The 22,621-nt window shown below is 37.7% G+C and overlaps 3 protein-coding genes across 4 annotated transcripts; 2 read left to right on the forward strand and 1 right to left on the reverse strand.

Annotated features, from left to right (window-relative positions):
* The first annotated feature begins 12,896 nt into the window (after positions 1-12,896).
* LOC140880456 (auxin-responsive protein IAA17-like) lies at positions 12,897-15,516 on the forward strand. The gene is made up of 5 exons (XM_073284919.1): positions 12,897-13,245; positions 13,329-13,543; positions 14,213-14,348; positions 14,525-14,586; positions 15,246-15,516. Exons 1-5 carry the CDS (start codon positions 12,965-12,967, stop codon positions 15,281-15,283), a joined length of 732 nt encoding a protein of 243 aa, XP_073141020.1. The 5' UTR covers positions 12,897-12,964; the 3' UTR covers positions 15,284-15,516.
* A 2,019-nt stretch (positions 15,517-17,535) lies between these two features.
* Positions 17,536-19,450, forward strand: LOC140874665 (small ribosomal subunit protein uS8z/uS8w-like). 2 transcript variants are annotated; one of them, XM_073278021.1, is made up of 4 exons: positions 17,536-17,604; positions 18,242-18,392; positions 18,487-18,647; positions 19,156-19,450. In XM_073278021.1, the coding sequence occupies exons 2-4, from the start codon at positions 18,260-18,262 to the stop codon at positions 19,252-19,254; spliced, it is 393 nt and encodes a 130-aa protein (XP_073134122.1). In that variant the 5' UTR covers positions 17,536-17,604; positions 18,242-18,259; the 3' UTR covers positions 19,255-19,450. The 2 variants fall into 2 exon arrangements, with proteins under 2 accessions (XP_073134122.1, XP_073134123.1); XM_073278022.1 differs by lacking the exon at positions 17,536-17,604 and adding an exon at positions 17,638-17,658.
* Positions 19,451-21,312: 1,862 nt separating this feature from the next.
* LOC140875918 (PRA1 family protein D-like) lies at positions 21,313-22,135 on the reverse strand. Its single transcript, XM_073279751.1, has one exon. It carries the CDS (start codon positions 22,064-22,066, stop codon positions 21,548-21,550), a length of 519 nt encoding a protein of 172 aa, XP_073135852.1. The 5' UTR covers positions 22,067-22,135; the 3' UTR covers positions 21,313-21,547.
* Positions 22,136-22,621: the final 486 nt, after the last annotated feature.

Raw genomic sequence — 22,621 nt, forward strand, 5'->3', positions numbered from 1 at the left:
TAATATCATGGAAATTTGCATACCGGATAGTGGTACAACGCACACTATTCTGCGAGATAAAAAATATTTCATGGAAATAAAACCAACAAAAATAATGGTGAATACCATATCAGGTCCTGTAGACTTGATTGAAGGTTGTGGTAAAGCACATTTTTTGTTACCAAATGATACAAAATTTTGGATAAATGATGTTTTATATTCACCACAATCGAAAAGAAATTTGTTGAGTTTTAATGACATATATTCTCATGGATATGATACTGAGACGATAACTAATGGAAATCAGAAATATATGTGTCTTACCACATATAAATCAGGAAAGAAATATGTGGTTGAAAAATTATCAATGCTCCCTACTGGATTGCATTATACACATATAAGGTCAATCGAATCAAATATGATGGTTAATAATTCTCCAATATTAACCAATTGGCATGATCGATTGAGACATCCTGGTTCAATAATGATGCGAAGAATTATTGAAAATACACATGATCATCCATTGAAAGACCAGAAGATCTTTCAGAATAATAAGTTTCAATGTAAAGCATGTTCTCTTGAAAAACTTATTATAAGACCATCACCAGCTAAAATCCAAACAGAATCACTCATATTTCTTGAACGTATTCAGGGTGATATTTGTGGGCCAATTCATCCACCATGTAGACCATTTCGATATTTTATGGTATTGATCGATGCCTCCAGCAGATGGTCACAGGTATGCTTATTGTCAACTCGGAATGTGACATTTGCAAGATTAATGACTCAAATAATAAAATTGCGAAATCAATTTCTCGATTATACAATCAAGATAATAAGACTTGATAATGCTGGAGAATTTACTTCCCAAACTTTCAATGACTATTGTATGTTAATGGGAATTACTGTTGAACATCATGTTGCTCATGTTCATACACAGAATAGATTAGGTGAATCATTGATTAAACGTCTACAACCGATTGCTAGACCAATGATTATGAGAACAAAACTCCATATTTCTATATGGGGACATGCAATTTTACATGCTGCGGCATTAATTCGCAATCGACCAAGTGCATATCATAAATTCTCCCCATTGCAACTTGCATTTGGTAAAGAACCAAATATTTCTCATCTGAAAATTTTTGGATGTATGGTGTATGTGTCTATTGCACCACCTATACGATAAAAAATGGGTCCTCAAAGAAAAATCGGTATTTATATCGGTTATGATAGCCCATCAATCATTCGATATCTTGAGCCTCAGACAAGCAATGTGTTTACAGCACGTTTTGCTAATTGTCATTTTAATGAAGAAATCTTCCCAATGTTAGGGGGAGAAAAGAAACACATCGAAAAGAAAATCACATGGTATGTACCATCATTGTTACATTTGGATCCAAGGACCAAACAATGTGAGAAAGATGTACAACAAATTGTGCACTTGCAAAGAATTACAAATCAAATGCCAGATGCATTTGCAGACACAAAAGGGGTAACAAAATCATATATACATGTTGTAAATGCCCCTGCTCGAATTGAAATTCCAAAGAAACAAATTGAAGACACTCATGATGTCATAAAACGCTTGAAGCATGGAAGGCCAGTCGGTTTCAAGGATAAAAATCCTCGGAAAAAAAGGCATATAGGAACACGATAATCATAAAATAGAAAATGGTGTTCCAGAAGAAACACCTGATGATGAAAATATTCTGTCAGAACCAAAAACTGACGAGAATCGTGAAATCTCTATCAATTATATTAATACAGGAAAAATATGGAACCGAAAAGATATAGAAGATATTGATGAGATATTTTCTTATAATGTGGCATGTGACATCATAAATGAAAATGAGGATCATGAACCAAAATATTTTGGTGAATGTAAAACTCGTCATGATTGGGTCAAATGGAAAGATGTCATCCAGGTTGAATTGGATTCGCTAAATAAACGTAATGTTTTTGGACCTATAGTCCTCACACCTAAAGATGTAAAACCTGTTGGATACAGATGGGTTTTTATTCGAAAGCGAAATGAGAAAAATGAAATAGCAAGATATAAAGCCAGACTTGTTGCACAAAGTTTTTCTCAAAGGCCTAGAATTGATTATGAAAAAACGTATTCTCCTGTTATGGATGCAATTACGTTTCGATATTTGATTTGTAGTGACCCTTACCCGGATCACCTACTAAACAGAACTTAGGCATGCAATTAACTTAATAAAACAGATATCAGAATAAAACTGCGGAAACCAATAACATTATACAATCCCAAGTAAAGGAATCTGTAATTATCCAATATTATACAACCAAATCGAATAGCTGTATAAAACCCAAACAACAGTAATAAAGCCTAGACGAAGCTCCAGCTGACCAACCACTGACTAGCCCCTCCTGGATCCACCCTCCTCGTCCAATCGCAAACCTGCCCCATGGAATAGGGTGTCCAGAAAATACAGAGTACGAGACGTGAGCATAAAACGCTCAGTGCGAGAGTATGAGTATACATGCATGCAAAGTGAACTCCCTATAGACTCGAGGTCAAGGATCAGATAACAGAGACAGACCGGGCCCTGGTATGTAACACGTTGTGCCGTCGCTTCAGGAGGTGGCTCCCATACCGAGATAACCGTGGAAACACCGGACCCAAATCGATGGAAGTCCATCCACTAACAGGATAGGGTACAACCCTACTAACAGACATCTCGAAGGAGATACAGCAAGATGCAAATGAATGCAGCATAATATCATGGCATATAAATCATGCGGTCACATAATACATGCATACTCAGTCAGGATATCTCGAACAGTACTTTCGTACCTCAAATACCAGGTAGGCACTACCAGCTCTAAGTCCAAGCCTAAAGTCCGCCTACACAGCGAAATGATACCACTATCATTACAGTGCTCTAAAAGCCTTAACTAAGCTATTGCATACTCCTAAATATTTATAGGAAGCAAAAGCTATACCTTCGTCCGTCGTTAGCCCTTTGATGTCGATGCCTCCAGAACTTGGGCACAACTCCGCTACGACTATCGAACGCCTCTCCGACCTCCGGACCAAGCCTAAGAAGACTAGAACAGCTCGAATATGACTAGAAATAGAGAGGAAATCCGGAATTGGCAAGGAGAAATGAAATCTCGGCCTTCTATTTATAGACAACGATCGGAGCCTCCGATCCTCGATCGGAACGTCCGAACTTCGATCGGAACGTCCGATCCTGCCATCGGAGCTTCCGAAGATCCTGATCTGCCACGTGTCAAAATATCACTTGATGACTCCGGATAGGGGTGATCGGAGCCTCCGGTCCTGATCGGAGCTTCCGATCCAGCCACACGTCATGGATGACGTAATATCATCGGTGCCTCCGATCCTCATCGGAGCTTCCGATCCCGATCGGAGCTTTCGATCGTCCCTTCGGAGCTTCCGATCCGTCCAATCCCCAATTTATTTAATTAGCATTAATCCTTTAATTACTCAATTAGGGTTCGGGCTACTACATTCTCCCCCACTTAAGATATTTCGTCCTCGAAATCAGATCTTAAGTACCGAATGCACATACAGAAATCAGAAATATTCTTTATTCAAATCAAACGTTTACAGAGTTTGCAACTGAATACAACTTAAAGAATGAAATCAAAACAACTCAGGATGGTCTTTACGCATCCTGTCCTCAAGCTCCCAAGTAGCTTCCTCAGTGCCTCGGCGCTGCCACTGAACTAAAACCAAAGGAATGACTTTGTTCCGTAAAACCTTATCCTTATAATCAAGGATGCGAAGAGGTTTCTCAACATAAGTCAAATCCTTGTCTACCTGAACCTCAGACCGCTGCAGAATATGAGATTCATCCGCCACATACCGTCGCAACAGAGATACGTGGAACACGTCGTGAATGCTGGATAGATGCGGTGGCAAAGCTAGTCTATAAGCCAAATCGCCAATGCTCTCTAAGATCTCAAACGGACCGATAAATCTGGGAGACAACTTGCCCTTAAGGCCAAATCTGAGAATCTTGCGGAAAGGTGACACTCTCAGAAACACTTTCTCCCCGACCTCGAACTGCAAAGGCCTACGCTTGATATTAGCATAGCTGGCCTGACGATCCTGTGCAGTCTTAATCCGTTTCTTGATTTGATCAACAATATCTATCGCCTGCTGGATAAACTCCGGTCCCTCAGCCTGTCTCTCCCCCACTTCTTCCCAGAAGAGTGGAGTACGACAACGTCGCCCATACAGCGCCTCAAAAGGTGCCATCCCAATACTAGTGTGATAGCTGTTGTTGTAAGCGAACTCGATCAACGGCAAATGATCCTGCCAGGCTGAACCAAAATCCAAGACGCGCGCTCTAAGCATATCCTCTAACGTACGGATAGTGCGCTCTGACTGACCATCAGTCTCTGGATGATAGGCTGTACTCAAACTGAGAGTAGTACCCATCGCACGCTGAACACTCCCCCAGAATCTAGAAGTAAACCTGGGGTCCCGATCGCTGACAATGCTCACAGGCACTCCATGAAGTCGAACGATCTCCTGAATGTACATCCGTGCCATGCGATCCACAGAGTACTCTCGGCTATAGGCAATGAAATGCGCTGACTTGGTGAGTCGGTCCACCACAACCCAGATAGCATCACAGTTCCTCGGGGATACCGGCAAATGGGTCACAAAGTCCATAGTGATAAACTCCCATTTCCATTCAGGAATAGGCAGACTGTGAAGCAATCCTCCAGGTCGTCGGTGCTCTGCCTTGACCTGTTGACACACCAAACATCTTAAAACAAACTGATAAACACTGCGTTTCATTCCCTTCCACCAGAAACGAGTACGTAGATCCTTGTACATCTTGTTGCTCCCAGGATGAATACTCAACTTAGTGCGATGTGCCTGAGATAAAATCTCCTCTCGCAACTCTTCATCCTGTGGAATCACAAGCCTACCAGACAAACACAGAAATCCATCTGACTGATAATGAAATCCAGATGAGCTATCCTCGTTAGCTAGACGAGCTAAACGCTGGGTCTTCGAATCAGACATCTGAGCATCTCGGATCCGCGAGTACAAAGCTGGCTCAGATAATATCGCAAACATCTGGATACTCTGCATACCTTTCTTATGCTTGAAGGTATAACCTGAAGTACAACAGTCACTGATCGCACTAGACATCGAACAAGTCTGAAGTGCGGATAGTCGCACCTTGCGACTCAAAGCATCAGCGGTGAGATTAGCAGCTCCCGGATGGTACTTAATCTCGCAATCATAGTCCTTAAGCAAGTCCATCCAACGTCTCTGCCTCATGTTCAACTCCGCCTGAGTGAACAAATACTTGAGACTCTTATGGTCGGTGAAGATCTCAAATTTCTCGCCATACAGATAATGACGCCAGATCTTCAAAGCGAACACAATGGCTGCCAACTCCAAATCATGGACTGGGTAGTTGTCCTCGTGAAGCTTCAGCTGTCTAGAAGCGTATGCGATCACATGCCCATTCTGAGTCAGGACACAACCTAACCCCTGAAGAGAAGCATCCGTGTAAACTACATACCCTCCAGATCCTGACGGTAATGCTAACACCGGCGCAGAAGTCAACCGCCGTCGAAGCTCACGGAAATTCTCCTCACACTCGGAGGACCACTCGAAATCCACACCCTTGCGGGTAAGCTGCGTCAACGGTCGAGCTAACTGAGAGAAGTTCAGAATGAAGCGACGATAATACCCTGCTAGACCCAGAAAACTACGGATCTCAGCAACTGTCGTCGGACGCGACCAATTAAGTACCGCTTCAATCTTGCTTGGATCAACAGAAATCCCCACCCTAGATATGATATGGCCAAGAAAGACCACTCTATCCATCCAGAACTCACACTTGCTCAGCTTGGCGTACAACTGCTCATCTCGAAGAGTCTGTAGTACCAACCGCAAGTGAGAAACATGCTCTTCCGTATTACGCGAATACACCAAGATGTCGTCAATGAAGACCACGACAAACTTGTCTAAATACTCCCTGAAGACACGGTTCATCAGATCCATGAATATAGCCGGCGCATTGGTCAAACCAAATGGCATCACTAGGAACTCGTAATGCCCATAGCGAGTACGGAATGCAGTCTTGGCTACGTCCTGATCACGGACTCTCAACTGATGATACCCAGATCTCAAGTCAATCTTGGAGTAAATAGAAGTACCCTGCAGCTGATCAAACAAGTCATCAATACGAGGCAACGGATACTTGTTCTTCACAGTGACTCGATTCAGCTGCCGATAGTCAATGCACAGCCGCATCGACCCATCCTTCTTCTTCACGAAGAGAACAGGAGCTCCCCAAGGAGATACACTAGGACGAATGTACCCCTTGTCCAAAAGATCCTGTAGCTGATTCTTCAACTCACGCATCTCTGACGGAGCCAGACGATACGGTGCTCTAGAAATAGGCGAAGTACCCGGCATCAACTCTATGCCAAACTCGACTTTCCTAGCAGGAGGAAAACCCGGAATCTCATCAGGAAACACATCTGGAAATTCATCCACAACCGGAATGCTCTCTATCCCAATACTCTCAGCGGACAAATCAACTGCATAGATAAGGTAGCCTTCCCCGCCAGACTCTAGAGCTCGACAGGCTCTCAAAGCTGATACCAAAGGCATCGGGGGTCGCGCTCCCTCACCATAGAAAAACCAACTCTCACTCCCTTCCGGATGAAAGCGTACTAATCTCTGATAGCAGTCCACTGAAGCTCGATAGGTAGTCAGCACATCTATTCCCAGAATGCAATCAAAGTCGTCCATCGCCAGGACCATGAGATTCGCTAACAGAATGTTCCCTTTGAACTCTAAAGGGCAACCCATCACTAGACGCTTAGCCAAAGCAGATTGGCCCGTCGGAGTAGAAACAGACATCACTACGTCTAGTGCAATGCATGGTAATTTATGCCTCTTAACAAAACGTGCAGAAATGAAGGAATGAGATGCACCAGTGTCAATAAGTACAAGAGCAGGTATACCATAAAGCATAAATGTACCTGCGATGACTTTCTCATTCTCCTCCACTGCCTGATCATGTCTCAGGGCAAACACCTGGCCAGAAGCTCGTGGCCTCAAATGAGAACTCCCAGCAGACTGTCCCTGCGACCTCTGCTGTACGGTAGCCTGAGAACCCGATCCTGAACCAGAACCAGAACCGCCTCCCCCAAACAGTGGACAATCCCTCCGGATATGACCAGTCTCTCCACAACGGAAACAAGCTCCAGAAGCTCTGCGGCACTTGTCGGATGGATGGTTCTTCCCACAGTGATCACACTTGTCCTTCTTACCGAAACGGACAACACCTCCCGAACCAGAGGAAGAAGTAGACCCGGACTTCTTGAATGACTGGGCACGGGGGGCCAAAGAACTAGCAGGTCTCGACTGAGAGAAAGACCTGTTCCGCCGAATGCTATCCTCCGCCTGGTGACAACGGCTCACCAAACCCTCGTAGGACATGTCGTCACCAACCGCCACACGGTCATGGATCTCAGGGTTAAGGCCCTGAAGGAACAGATTATACTTCATCCCTGAGCTATCAGCAATCTCGGGGCAATAGGATAGCAGATCAAAGAACCTCTGCTGATACTCATCGATAGACATAGTTCCCTGTCGCAGACTCAGTAGCTCGCCTGCCTTCGACTGTCGGAGTGCAGGAGGAAAATACCGCTTTTGGAAAGCTGTGCGAAACTCGGCCCAGGTGGCCACTCCTCTCGCCGCAACAAAAGGTGCAGAAGTAAACCTCCACCACCTGCGCGCACGCCCATCCAGAAGATAGCCAAGGGTCTCCACCTTCTGCTCATCGGTGCATTGGAAAGTCTGAAAAGTCGTCTCCATGCGGTCTAACCAGTTCTCCGCATCCTCCGGAGACTCACCTCCAACTAAGGGCTTAGGACCCATAGCTAAGAATCGACGCACAGTGAAACGCTCGTCGTCATGGTGACGATGACGCCTTTCTCGACGAGGCTCCCGGTCGGCATCACCCCAACGCCCACCAACACTGCCATGAGAACTCTGGTCGTCACGATTTGACATCTACAAAAATACCTCAAGATGAGACTAAATCCCAAGAAATCTTTGCATGCTCTGATACCATAAATGTAGTGACCCTTACCCGGATCACCTACTAAACAGAACTTAGGCATGCAATTAACTTAATAAAACAGATATCAGAATAAAACTGCGAAAACCAATAACATTATACAATCCCAAGTAAAGGAATCTGTAATTATCCAATATTATACAACCAAATCGAGTAGCTGTATAAAACCCAAACAACAGTAATAAAGCCTAGACGAAGCTCCAGCTGACCAACCACTGACTAGCCCCTCCTCGATCCACCCTCCTCGTCCAATCGAAAACCTGCCCCATGGAATAGGGTGTCCAGAAAATACAGAGTACGAGACGTGAGCATAAAACGCTCAGTGCGAGAGTATGAGTATACATGCATGCAAAGTGAACTCCCTATAGACTCGAGGTCAAGGATCAGATAACAGAGACAGACCGGGCCCTGGTATGTAGCACGCTGTGCCGTCGCTTCAGGAGGTGGCTCCCATACCGAGATAACCGTGGAAACACCGGACCCAAATCGATGGAAGTCCATCCACTAACAGGATAGGGTACAACCCTACTAACAGACATCTCGAAGGAGATACAGCAAGATGCAAATGAATGCAGCATAATATCATGGCATATAAATCATGCGGTCACATAATACATGCATACTCAGTCAGGATATCTCGAACAGTACTTTCGTACCTCAAATACTAGGTAGGCACTAGCAGCTCTAAGTCCAAGCCTAAAGTCCGCCTACACAGCGAAATGATACCACTATCATTACAGTGCTCTAAAAGCCTTAACTAAGCTATTGCATACTCCTAAATATTTATAGGAAGCAAAAGCTATACCTTCGTCCGTCGTTAGCCCTTTGATGTCGATGCCTCCAGAACTTGGGCACAACTCCGCTACGACTATCGAACGCCTCTCCGACCTCCGGACCAAGCCTAAGAAGACTAGAACAGCTCGAATATGACTAGAAATAGAGAGGAAATCCAGAATTGGCAAGGAGAAATGAAATCTCGGCCTTCTATTTATAGACAACGATCGGAGCCTCCGATCCTCGATCGGAACGTCCGAACTTCGATCGGAACGTCCGATCCTGCCATCAGAGCTTCCGAAGATCCTGATCTGCCACGTGTCAAAATATCACTTGATGACTCCGGATAGGGGTGATCGGAGCCTCCGGTCCTGATCGGAGCTTCCGATCCAGCCACACGTCATGGATGACGTAATATCATCGGTGCCTCCGATCCTCATCGGAGCTTCCGATCCCGATCGGAGCTTCCGATCGTCCCTTCGGAGCTTCCGATCCGTCCAATCCCCAATTTATTTAATTAGCATTAATCCTTTAATTACTCAATTAGGGTTCGGGCTACTACATGATTAGTTTGGCCGTGTCTAAAAATTTGGAAATATGTCTTATGGATGTTGTTACAGCTTACTTATACGGATCACTTGATAGTGATATATACATGAAAATCCCTGAAGGATTTAAGATGTCTGAAGCACAAAGTTCAAAACCCAGAGAATTTTATTTTGTAAAATTGCAAAGATCATTATATGGGTTGAAGCAATCCGGTCGAATGTGGTATAATCGGCTAAGTGAGCACTTGATAAAAAAGGGATATGTAAATGATCCAATATGCCCTTGTGTTTTCATCAAGAAAACAACATCCGAATGTGTAATTATTGTTGTATATGTTGATGATTTAAATATCATTGGAACGAATAAAAAAATTCAAGAAGTTATGATGTACTTGAAAGAAGAATTCGAAATGAAGGATCTTGGGAAACCAAGTATTGCTTGGGTTTGCAAATTGAACAAAAAGAATGTGGAATTTTTGTTCACCAGGCAAATTATACAGAAAAGATCATTAACCGTTTTAATATGGATAAATCAAATCCATTAAGTACTCCAATTGTTGTAAGATCATTAAACATAGAAAAGGATCCATTTCGTCCATGTGTAGATGATGAAGTTATTCTTGGTCTAGAAGTACCATATCTAAGTGTCATTGGTGCCCTTATGTATCTTGCAAATTGCACTAGACTTGATATATCTTTTGCTGTAAATTTATTGGCAAGATTCAGTTCATATCCAACAAAGAGGCACTGGAATGGAATTAAACATATATTCCATTATCTACGAGGAACGACAGATTTGGGACTTTTGTACTCAAAAAACACCAATCAAAGTATCAACATATCGAATGTGGTATAATCGGCTAAGTGAGCACTTGATAAAAAAAGAATATGTAAATGATCCAATATGCCCTTGTGTTTTCATCAAGAAAACAACATCCGAATGTGTAATTATTGTTGTATATGTTGATGATTTAAATATCATTGAAACGAATAAAAAAATTCAAGAAGTTATGATGTACTTGAAAGAAGAATTCGAAATGAAGGATCTTGGGAAACCAAGTATTGCTTGGGTTTGCAAATTGAACAAAAAGAATGCGGAATTTTTGTTCACCAGGCAAATTATACAGAAAAGATCCTTAACCATTTTAATATGAATAAATCAAATCCATTAAGTACTCCAATTGTTGTAAGATCATTAAACATAGAAAATGATCCATTTCGTCCATGTGAAGATGATGAAGTTATTCTTGGTCTAGAAGTACCATATCTAAGTGGCATTGGTGTCCTTATGTATCTTGCAAATTGCACTAAACCTGATATATCTTTTGCTGTAAATTTATTAGCAAGATTCAGTTCATATCCAACAAAGAGGCACTGGAATGAAATTAAACATATATTTCATTATCTACGAAGAACGACAGATTTGGGACTTTTGTACTCAAAAAACACCAATCAAAGTATCATTGGTTATGCTGATGCTGGATATTTATCTGATCCACATAAGGCACGTTCCCAAACCGGATATGTATTTACTCGTGGAGCCACAACAATTTCTTGACGTTCACAGAAACAAACACTAGTAACAACTTCATCAAATCACGCCGAGATTATTGCGCTACATGAAGCAAGTCGTGAATGTGTTTGGCTAAAATCAGTGACACAACATATCCAAAATTCTTGTGGATTATCAGTAAACAAGAATCCTGTGACGCCGTATGAAGATAATGCTGCATGTATTGCTCAAATGAAAGAATAATACATCAAAAGTGACAGAACCAAACATATCTCCCCAAAGTTCTTTGCCTACACTCAAGATCTTGAGAAAAATAAAGATATTGATATCTGTTACATTCAATCATGTGAGAACTCATCAGATCTCTTTACAAAGGCGCTTCCTACGACAATATTCAGAAAACATGTATATAATATTGGGATGCGAAATCTACAGCGTATGTGAAGAATCGATCGTATTAACACGAGGGGAGTTTACGTGGCTGCACTCTTTTTTCCTTGCTATGGTTTTTATCCCACTGGGTTTTTCCTAGTAAGGTTTTTAACGAGGCAGTATACAAACACGTAATATCACGATCATCATCACAAGGGAGAGTATTGGAAATTATATATTAAAATTAGATTGAAAATTATTTGTGATGGTGATGTGATGATATTTTAATTTTTGATTATGTAATGAATGACATATTTATTTTTGGACATTTCTCAATTGAGGATCTATAAATAGACCTCAATATTTGTGAAGAAATAACACAAGTTTAGAGAGAAGATTTCATAAGTGTTTGGTTTGATATATATTTTGAGTTTTAAAGTTTTTAGTTTTTACCATAAATTTTTACTTTTCACAACAATATATATTTCCACTTAAAAATACTTTAGGCAATGGTTTTTGTTCATATTATAATACTCTGGGGTGTCCAATAATGATCCAAATATAAATAAACGGGGAAAGACATGAAATTATACAAACACATAAGGGTGATTAGTCAATTTATTTTAAATTCATTGCATTATCATAAAATATAATTCTTTGATCAGTTATATATGATGCCATTTAATTTGGCCATTAATTAGAGGATAATAATAACTCATCGTGACTCTTTTCTAAACCACGCACACCCTCGATCTGTTCCGATCCGTTAATCATTTCAATCACATTATTTTATTAATTAATTTTAAATTCCATAACTAAGGAAACCAACCATTGGATCAAACGCACAACGTAATTCTACGCTATAGTGAGAGAACTCGATGCATTATATTTGAATATATCACCTAAACATTTTGTACCAGTACAAATACATTGCGACTGTTTCTCGTATAAACTCAAATATCCCAAACAAATATATTCTTTATTGAAACATCATATTGTAATTTGCACATAATTGCTCGCAGAAGCAAGCGTGGATTAATATTCAAGGATTCATCTCTCCTTTAATAAACAAACAAAAGCAATTCATGATGATTTCATTATAATAGCATGCATAAGCTGTTGATTCCAAAAACCAATCAGTATATCACAAAATATTAATCCTATATTATATATATTGTTATTTAATCTACTTCACGCGTTCAAATGTAAGTAAATTATATATGATCACCGGGGATTTAATTAAAGACCACGATCATAAATTTCAAATGAATTTTATTATTTGATCATCTATAATATATATAATTAATTTCAAATGAATTTTATGCCGGCGCTTATTAAAAATTTCAACGCGCCCCGTAATTAGTTTGTATTTAATTCAAAATTTAATTATGTAACCCCTTATTTATCTGATCAACTATATTATCATTTATATAATAATATAGAAAAAACTTAAAATGATCAAAACATATTTAGAAGTGTTGTCCACGTACACACGATACGAGAGAACTTGATGGCCTAATTAATATGCTATATATGCGCACATGTGAGTACTCTCGTATAATAATTGTATGGTGCTTGCATATTCACACACACCCCGTACTTTTTCTATTTAAAAAAATTAAAATAATCAAATAGCATATATATCGATTACATTCTGAATGGAAGTCGGCCGGAAAATGTCTGCTTTCCTCGGGGAGGCGCGTGGCCTGAATCTTAAGGACATGACCGAGCTTTGCCTGGGGCTTCCGGGCGGCGGAGGGGAAACCGGTGATCTTTTGAAGACGACCGGGAAAAGAGGCTTCTCCGAAACAGTTGATCTGAAGCTCAGCATACAAGCCAGTACTGAATCAGCTGCTGCTGCTATAGATCTCAAGGAGAAGATGAAAAATTCAGCCGCCGTGCTTCCTCCCAAAGATCCAGTCAAGCCACCGGCCGCTAAGTAATTACTTTTTTATATGTTTAATTGTACTACGTATATATGAAACAAATTAATCGAATTACGGCATGCATGAAATTAAACAGGGCACAAGTGGTGGGGTGGCCACCAGTGCGGTCATTTCGCAAGAACATTAATATGGCTCACCAGAAGATCAACAGCTGCGAGGAGTCGGCGGCCTTTGTGAAGGTGTCGATGGACGGGGCACCGTATCTTCGTAAAGTGGACTTGAATATGTACGAGACTTACCAGCAACTCTCCGATGCCTTGGCTAAAATGTTTAGCTCCTTCACCAATATGGGTACGTAACGTATAATTATTATTTTACTATATATATTTTAATTAATTATAGTATTTACACACACACACAGTACTATAGAGAAGCTTATTTGCATGAAAATTTGTAATATCCATTTGCACGTAAATAAAGAAAAAGTAATCTTGAAAATATCCTTTTTTGGAAGAGCCCAAGGGGCCAAGTTACGTATATACCTATATATCCTTGTCTACATCTTACGTTCATATGAATTCTTACTAAAATTGTTGATATAGTTTAATAGAAACCGCAAAATCTAGCAAATCGTTTCATTCTTGATCTGTATTTTTTTTTTTTTTTGGTCAAAAAAAGGTATTAAGATAGTTTCTGCCAGATCAACTAAAATATGTATATATATATAAAATTGTGGCTTGTCTTTTAGATAGATCTGGCTGGTTTGAATTTATCGCAAAATACTAGTCTTGAATGATCTCTACGTACCTACGATTTAATCATCAGAACTCGTAGTTTATATAATCAGAAATAAAAGTTCTGTAATTTCTTGTGTAATGAGTTAAAAATATTATTTTAATAAATAATCATTAAAGTGAAACGAATCTGAAAGGTGATTATGAATATAATGTGCGTGGTTAACTTAATGATTAGAGTGATTGTAGCATATGTATATATATTATTATGCATGTATATATACAGGTAATTATGGGACCCAAGGAATGATAGATTTTATGAATGAGAGGAAATTAGTGGATTTGCTAAATAGTTGGGAATATGTTCCCACCTACGAAGATAAGGATGGTGATTGGATGCTCGTGGGCGACGTACCATGGGAGTAAGTTATTATTATTATTATTATTATTATTATTATTATTATTATTATTATTATTATTATTATTATTTATTTATTTATAATCAGTTTTTACAAATTGTATTCCTCATTGTATACTATATATCGTATATATATGCAACAACTTAATTAAATGGTTGCTTCACATTATTTATGCGCAGGATGTTTATTGATTCATGCAAGCGTCTTCGTATTATGAAAGGATCAGAAGCAATTGGACTAGGTACATCGTTGCCTTTATTTAATTAAGACACGCACACATGCGCGCGCACACGCGTAATATATAGGAGAAAATATATGTTATCTATCTTATATATGTTATGTTCTTAGAAAATACCTCTTGATCACTCTAAAAATTTAATCACGAGTGCGTGTGTTGTATGAAACGACCCAATTAAGATTTAAGAAGGTTTCTGAATCTGTTAACTAACTTTGAAATGTATTATTTTGATTATTTTACTAATAGAACATAAAACAATATTAAGATCAGTCCCGCGTGTGTGTTTGTGTTATTTATCATTCAGCTGATTCGAAAAAAAATCATTCAGCTGATACGTTAGAGAAAATTATTTGTTAATATAATTCAAAAAAATTGACTAGTTTAACGAACGAATGAAGTAATATTTATTAGATTAATGTAAACACATAATGAAAAAAAGAATATGCCTGAAGACCTCGAACACGAGTGAAATAATTAATTAAACATATTTGGATTTTCTTTTAAATTCGATATAATTATAATTAAGAACTGATTCCATAGTACTTTTAGCTTCATGAATTAATATTTTATGATTATCCTATGTGAAGTTTTCGAGACCACAAATTTGAGCTCACTATTAATTTTAGTTCTTTAATATATATTATTTTTCTTGTCAAAATCAGCACCAAGGGCGATGGAGAAATGCAAGAGCAGGTGTTGAATGAAACCTCATTATTTGATGGAAGCAAAGAAGTTGTTTTTAATATATGATATGTGAATGTATAATTATTTTTTCAAAACAATTATTTTTCATCGTTTTGGATAGATCGAATTTTGTGTTGTCTGTATCTTATGATCTTGATATTCAAAATACAGATGAAACATCTCCTAGAACATTTGTATTGAACGAGAAGAAAATATTGCAACCATGTATTATTCGTTGACATATGTATATATTCTCCGGTCCATTTTATTATATAATGTTAAAGTTGTATTTATTGATAATTCTAGTCCCCCAATTTGTGTACTCGATCGAGGGAACAAGGCCATGTGAGAAATGTTTATATATTCCTTCCATTCTGTTTTTTTTTTAATTAAGATTAATGCTAAATTTGTAGTTTGTACGTATACAAGGTAATATGACCACGAGTTATTGACATCGAATATATATACATAAATTTCATGCGTTGTGTTCACGATAATTAAATATTGACAATTTTTTTTTATAAAATTTGAATGATTGAACAATTATGTTCGTCAATTTTGGAGGGTGATTGGAGTTTTATAAAAATGTGATGGTGGTTGGGAGCACATGCATTACATGATTCAAGTTTCAATTATATATCGATCAAAGTAATAATATTATTTTAATAAATATTTTAGTATAATTAGAAGTATATTCGTACTTTTTTTTTCACTGAATTTGTAAAATTAGCTTCAAGCATATATTAATTCATGTGTATAATACAGAGTAATTTTCACTTGATTTTGTTACCAATTAAATAAAATCATTTACATTAAATTAGTTTTAGTTTATTTCTTAGTAAGAAAATTAAGTAAATATTTCCAAAAAAAATATAATCAAAATGTCAATAAAAATATTTCTGGAACTTTATTTTATCTCTTGTTCGATTTTTCAAAATTTTAATGAAGTGAAATAAGATAAGTTATGTATTTCAAATTCAGAATCGATATATGAGAGAATCTAATCATATTGTAATTTTTAAATTTAATTTTAGTTAATAGTTGGCCTTTAATTTGATTTAACCAAAGTTATCAAAATAAAGAAAAAATATTCAATATATTAAAATTTTGCAATTGCAGTGAAAAATTTTATATATTTTATTTATATAATAATTTTAATTTTTAATTCAAAATATAAGTTTCCAATGTCAATCAAAATTGTATTTATTAATAAAATCATAAATGTTTTGGCAAAGTAATATTTTTGGAGTCCTCATCTTATTTTTATTTATTTTTCATTTGAGGTATATATTTGGAATATGTGGAAGAGCCCATGGGACTAACCCAATATAATAATTGACTCATTACAACAGTTCTCGATCTTATAAAATTTAATGGGCCATTTTATAAATTGTCCCATTAAGCAGGAGTTGTTTGGGACTATCCAATATAATATATGACCCATTACAACAAATCTCGATCTTAGAAATATTAATGGGCTATTGTATAATTGGACCATTAAGCAGGAGTTATTTGGGAATACCCGTTCCAATATAATAATTGGCCCATTATAACAATTCCCGATCTTAGAAAAATTAATGGGCCATTGTATAAATTGGCTCATTAAGCAGGAGTTTTTGGGACTAACCCAACAATTATTGATTCATTACAAGAAATTTAGATCTTAGAAAAATTCATGGGCTATTCTATAATTGGCCCATTAATCAGGTGCATTTGGGACTACCCATTACAACATATATCGATATTAAAAAAATTAATGGGCCATTGTATGAATTGGCCCATTAAGCAGGAGTTATTTAGGACTATCCAATATAATAATTGACCCATTACAACAAATCTCGATCTTAGAAAAATTAACGGGCTATTGTATAATTGGCCCATTAAGGAGGTGGTGTATCTCGATATTAGAAAAATTAATGGGCCAATGTACGATTTGGCCCATTAAGCAGGAGTTACTTCAGACTACCCAATAAATTGGACCATTACAACGAATTTCGATCTTAGAAAAATTAATGGGCTTTTGTATAATCGTCCCATTAAGCAGGTGCATGTCGATATTAGAAAAATGAATGGGCCATTATATGAGTTGTCCCATTAAGCAGGAGTTATTTGGGACTACCCAATATAATAATAGGCCCATTACAACAATCCGATCTTAGAAAAATTAATTGGCCATTTAATAATTGGCCCATTACAACAAATCTCGGTCTTAGAAAATTTATGGGCCTTTGTGTAAAACGGCCCATTAAGTGCCAGTAAATACAGGTGCTAGGGTTTCGAGAATCCAGAATTGAAAGAGAGTTCGGCGCCCGCTTCCTGCTGATTCTCGGCCGTCTGGTAAGCTGAAACTCTACTGCCTCAACTCGTCATAGCTCAATTTTGTTATTGTAGGTCGTATTCCTGATCCTTCTGTACGTGAATTATTTGATGAATTTATTTAGAAACTTATGATTTTGACGAGAACTCATTTCCTTTGATCAATGCCTTCTGTTAGCTTAATCGATTCACTGTCTTTTACCTTATGTTCTAATTAAAATTGTTTCATTTCAAGCTTTTACATTCTGTTTGTGTGTGTGCGTGCTTTTTTTAGTGATTTGAATTAGATAGCGTCAATGGAATTTTGAACAGTATGAGTGGTATATCACGGGCCTTCTTGCCTTGGTTGACTTCGATTGATGTTTAAATATGTCTTAATCTGAGACATTAGCCTTTTGAGTTTTTTCTTCATTTTTTTTTTTTGAGAAAATTAGCCTTTGAATCTCGAGGTTACAGCATTTGCGTTCGTTTGTTGTAAGCGGTGTGGCGACATGGATTTTGATGGTCCGACTTACTGTATTTTGAGGGCAAGATTCAAATTTTCTTCAAGAAATTACTTGTAAAATCAATGTTTTTTTAAAAAAATTTCTTGTTGACCCTGTTTGGTATGATTTATGATATTAACTTATTTAAATGTGGTATTATGGCCACGGTGCAGTCTTCTCAGTAAGTTAAGATGGTGAGAGTTAGTGTGCTTAATGATGCCCTTAAGAGCATGTACAATGCGGAGAAGCGAGGGAAGCGACAAGTGATGATAAGACCTTCATCCAAAGTCATTATCAAGTTTCTCTTGGTGATGCTGAAGCATGGTATTCTAACATTCACTAAACTATTTTTGTATGTTTACCTGATATCGTACAAGACACGTTTTTCATACATTCATCGTTTTGATGCATCATGCAGGATATATTGGGGAGTTTGAGTTTGTAGATGATCACCGGTCTGGTAAAATTGTTGTCGAACTTAACGGAAGGTTGAACAAATGTGGTGTGATCAGCCCTCGTTTTGATATTGGTGTCAAGGATATTGAGGGATGGACTGCAAGGTTGCTTCCTTCCAGACAGGTGAGCTATACTTTTTTTTTATTCATTCATTGGAAACTATAATTTCTAAACAACGAAAATTATAATTTTGGATTTGTCTGTGTTGATGTATATGGTCATCTCTCACCATAGGATATGTTGTTCTGGAGGCTTAGTTTTGTGCATTTACAGTGTTAAGATAAGATTAAGATGAATTATGAAACACCATGATCTGTATATAAGTTTATTAATTACTATATTAATGGGTACTTTTTTTAATGGGAAATCTATACAATGGATTCTAGAGATATGCTCTATGGCGATACCAACTATACATTAAATTGGATAGTGCATCAGCTAAAAGGCTTCTCGTTTTAATTATGAGTTTGTAGTTAATGTTCATGATGATCCCTCTTCCCGATCAAAGGTGCTAGTCCTGAGATCTGTACTAATTGCAGTTGTTTTGTTTCACTACTTAATATACTGAGTACTTTATTTTCTACTCCCAACTTTAAAATGTGTCTTACCCGATTTCCACTGTATCTTGCAGTTTGGCTTCATCGTGCTGACCACATCTGCAGGCATCATGGACCATGAAGAGGCCAGGAGAAAAAATGTTGGTGGAAAGGTTCTTGGCTTCTTTTATTAGGGGCTTAAACTTGTTTCGAGGTTTAGTTTCTTTTATGAAGAGATTTTGATGTGATTTTAAACTTGCTTAGTTTTGGGATGTTTCAATGTTCGGTTATTGATTGTTACTTCAATTGCAAACTGGGATTTTAAAGTGACTTCTCGATGTTGTGTCTATTATTTTTGGCTCAAAAGTTTTGAATGATTTGGTTTATCAAGTGTTTATCTCGAATAATATATTTATCTTTTCATATCTAATACTTTTTTCCTATTAAAGTTCGCAAACTCACTTACGCACATACGTGAACAAACGGGTTTATAACTTGAAAATTAGTTTGTACCGTTGGCCGAAAAGAATGGCTCTCCTACGGTGACAAAGCATAACCTCACCCCAATCGTTTTCATCAGCAAAATATGTACGAAAACTAAATTAAACAAGTAAATAAAGAAATCAAATTAACCCGATCGAATTTTGATAACTGAACTAATGGTATAATGGTCAAGATTCAAGAACCAAGTAAAAAAGAAAAATTGAATCCGAGTTTGATCCCATAACTAATCGTTTGTATTACGGAACAAATTTCTGAATTTCGTTGATATCTCGAAACCATCAATCTTCAGGGAAAAAAAGTCAAACCCAAAATTCTTGGAGGCTTCTTTTTTAAGGTTAAAATAGCAAATATTCAGAGTCCTGTTGATTTTTTTTCCCCGAAGTATGATATCAAGCCCTGAGAACGAGTTGATTGACATTCTTGAAGGCACGGGTGCTGCCATCTATCTCACATTCCAAATCCATTTACAGGAAAATCTCTCAGGCTTCCATCCTACGAGCTGGACTCGGAGTCGATGAAACAAATGGGTATTGTTACCAACTGGTTCGAGTGTCATATGAAAAGGTTCAAACAATACTCGAAAAACATGATGTAAGACTTATAATATACTCGTCCGGCAAGAAGTCATAGATACTATAAGACGTAGCATTATGTGTTGTTTCCGTTTCTCACATCCGTCTCCTATTGACAAGAATTCACAAGTCACATCTTCCACGTTTAGAATAAGTTTCCATTTTAGTAATTCAATATTGAATTTCTATTTGTTTTCAATATAGGAAGTTTACAAGTCATTCCGTCGACATCACGATAAATTTGTTAGGTCATGAGGGCTATATAACTTGATCTAGGGGTCAATGGGTTAAGTATGAAAATTTAAAGCTATTAAGATATAGGATCATGGAAACAGAATACAATGAACTTGAGAGATTCATGCAAGCTAATTCAGACACGCTAATATGGAGATTCCAAGTACAAGAACGAATTTGTTTTTATTGATTGACACATTTTGTTTTGTTCAAACACAGAATCTTAAACAGTGTCCGTGTTTTAGAAGTGAATGAAAGAGCCACGATCATAATAATTGGGAAAGATGATGATGCTGCTCTCGGTTTAGAACATGCCGTCCGCAGGGCATTACCCCGTGCGGGTGATGTGTAACCCATGATTGGTCAAAATTAGTGGGTTCCACGTAGGTTCCACTGATTTTAACCAATCATGAGACGCCAGGGCGGGTAGCATCTACTCAACCGCTACTCTCACTCTCCCAGTAGCAAACAATATGAACAAAATGGACAAAACAACATAGAAGAACAAGTAACACAGGAAAGGCATAATTTTTCAAGCACCAGATTTCAAATAGTAAAAGGATTAGCCAGAAATAAATAAATCACTTTCAAGATTTCTCCACACTCGAACCATAGCTAAGCTAATTAGCTTCCTTCAATTCTTAGCAGCGTCATGTGTTATACCTCGAGATCTTCAGCCATCAGCGTCGCAATATTTATTTGTGCAAACTTCATCAATTCTACTCATTTCATACAACTTTATCAGGGATGCAGTTATCTGCGTGTCCCCGAATGTCATGAGCTAATTTCATGTCATAAATTTAAGAGATTCTGCAAGTATAATGCATTAAAAAAAAGCTATATCCCAATTGAACCACTTATTCAAATCAAAATAATAAGTTCATATGTCATAAAGGATAAGTCAGAGCCAATAGTTACCAGAATTTCCATCGGACAACACTATTAAGAAACATGAAGACAATAGGTAAAAGAATTCATCAATATGAGATTACACCTTTGATTTGATACCCCGCCGTAAAGTAAAGGCCAAGGGAGTAAAAGAACGTTCCTTATTATAGCTTTTGAATCCGAGAAAAATGATAACAGTAGCTTGAATACACAAATTTCAAACTGAAATCCAAAGCCAAGCTAAACTACTCCCCAGAAATCAAGAATCCAACCAAAATAATCCCCAATTTCAGACACTAGCGTATTGTCCCCTGGGACTATCCACAACATTAAGCAACGACCCATATGGCGAATCTTCCAAAGAATCCTCAGGCGCCCTCAGAATCGCGTGAAAAAATATCACAAAGGCCCCAATTATCAAAGCAAGGAACAGACTTAACCAAGCTTTAGTCCAGAAAAGCGCACCCAATGTCAGTACGGCAAGAAAACCCACAACCAATTTTTGGTCAATATCGTATTCAAGAAGAGATAAAGGCTCGTCACGAAAGAAAACTAAGAACGTCCAGGCGGCAAAGATGCACAGGAAGAGAATCAGGTTGAGCGGGTGGGTGATGAGGGCCAGGAGGAAGATGGCAAGAGTGAGGAGAGCGTAGTTTGGAAGGAAGAAGCGGAGATTTTGAGTGAGGCGATTGGAGGATTCGGAGAGGGATAAGGGGATGCTGAGAGAAGATGGGTCTAGGAATTGTCGCCATGGGCGTAGGCCGGCGGCAGAGGTGGTGGCGCCAGACGGTGGAGGCGGCGATGACATTTGCAAATTCTTGGAAATTTCCTTCCTTCGGTAAAACTGGAGAGAATACAGTCAGTCGGTCACGATGGAAAGCCAAAAAAAATCAATGCATTCGAGAAGTAATAAAATAAAAAATAGTCATGCTCCCCGTCCCAATTATATTATATTGTCCACGTTTTCTTTTTTATTTATCCCAAATATATAATCATACATCATATTTAGTAATATTTTTATATATTTTTTTTACTAATATACCCCTATTAACTATCCTTGAAAATTATGCAATCATTTTTTAATACATTAAATAGGGATAAAATAAAAATTGATATAAAATTTACTTTCCCTATAATTTTTTATTAATTCGCGTGAAAACTAAAACACGACAACATATATGTGACGGAGGAAGTATTATTTTGATTGAAATTTATTAATTGATTTTTTTTTCATTTGGGTCTCCAAAAATGTATTTTTATTAGATAAAATTGGAATTTTTTTTCTTTGGATTTTTCTAAACCGTGTGTGTGTTACTGATTATATATATCGCAAATACCACGATGATGTGCCTGAAGTAAATAT

Source organism: Henckelia pumila, chromosome 1 (assembly GCF_033568475.1).
Source record: "Henckelia pumila isolate YLH828 chromosome 1, ASM3356847v2, whole genome shotgun sequence".
In the NCBI taxonomy this organism is placed as follows: Eukaryota; Viridiplantae; Streptophyta; class Magnoliopsida; order Lamiales; family Gesneriaceae; genus Henckelia; species Henckelia pumila.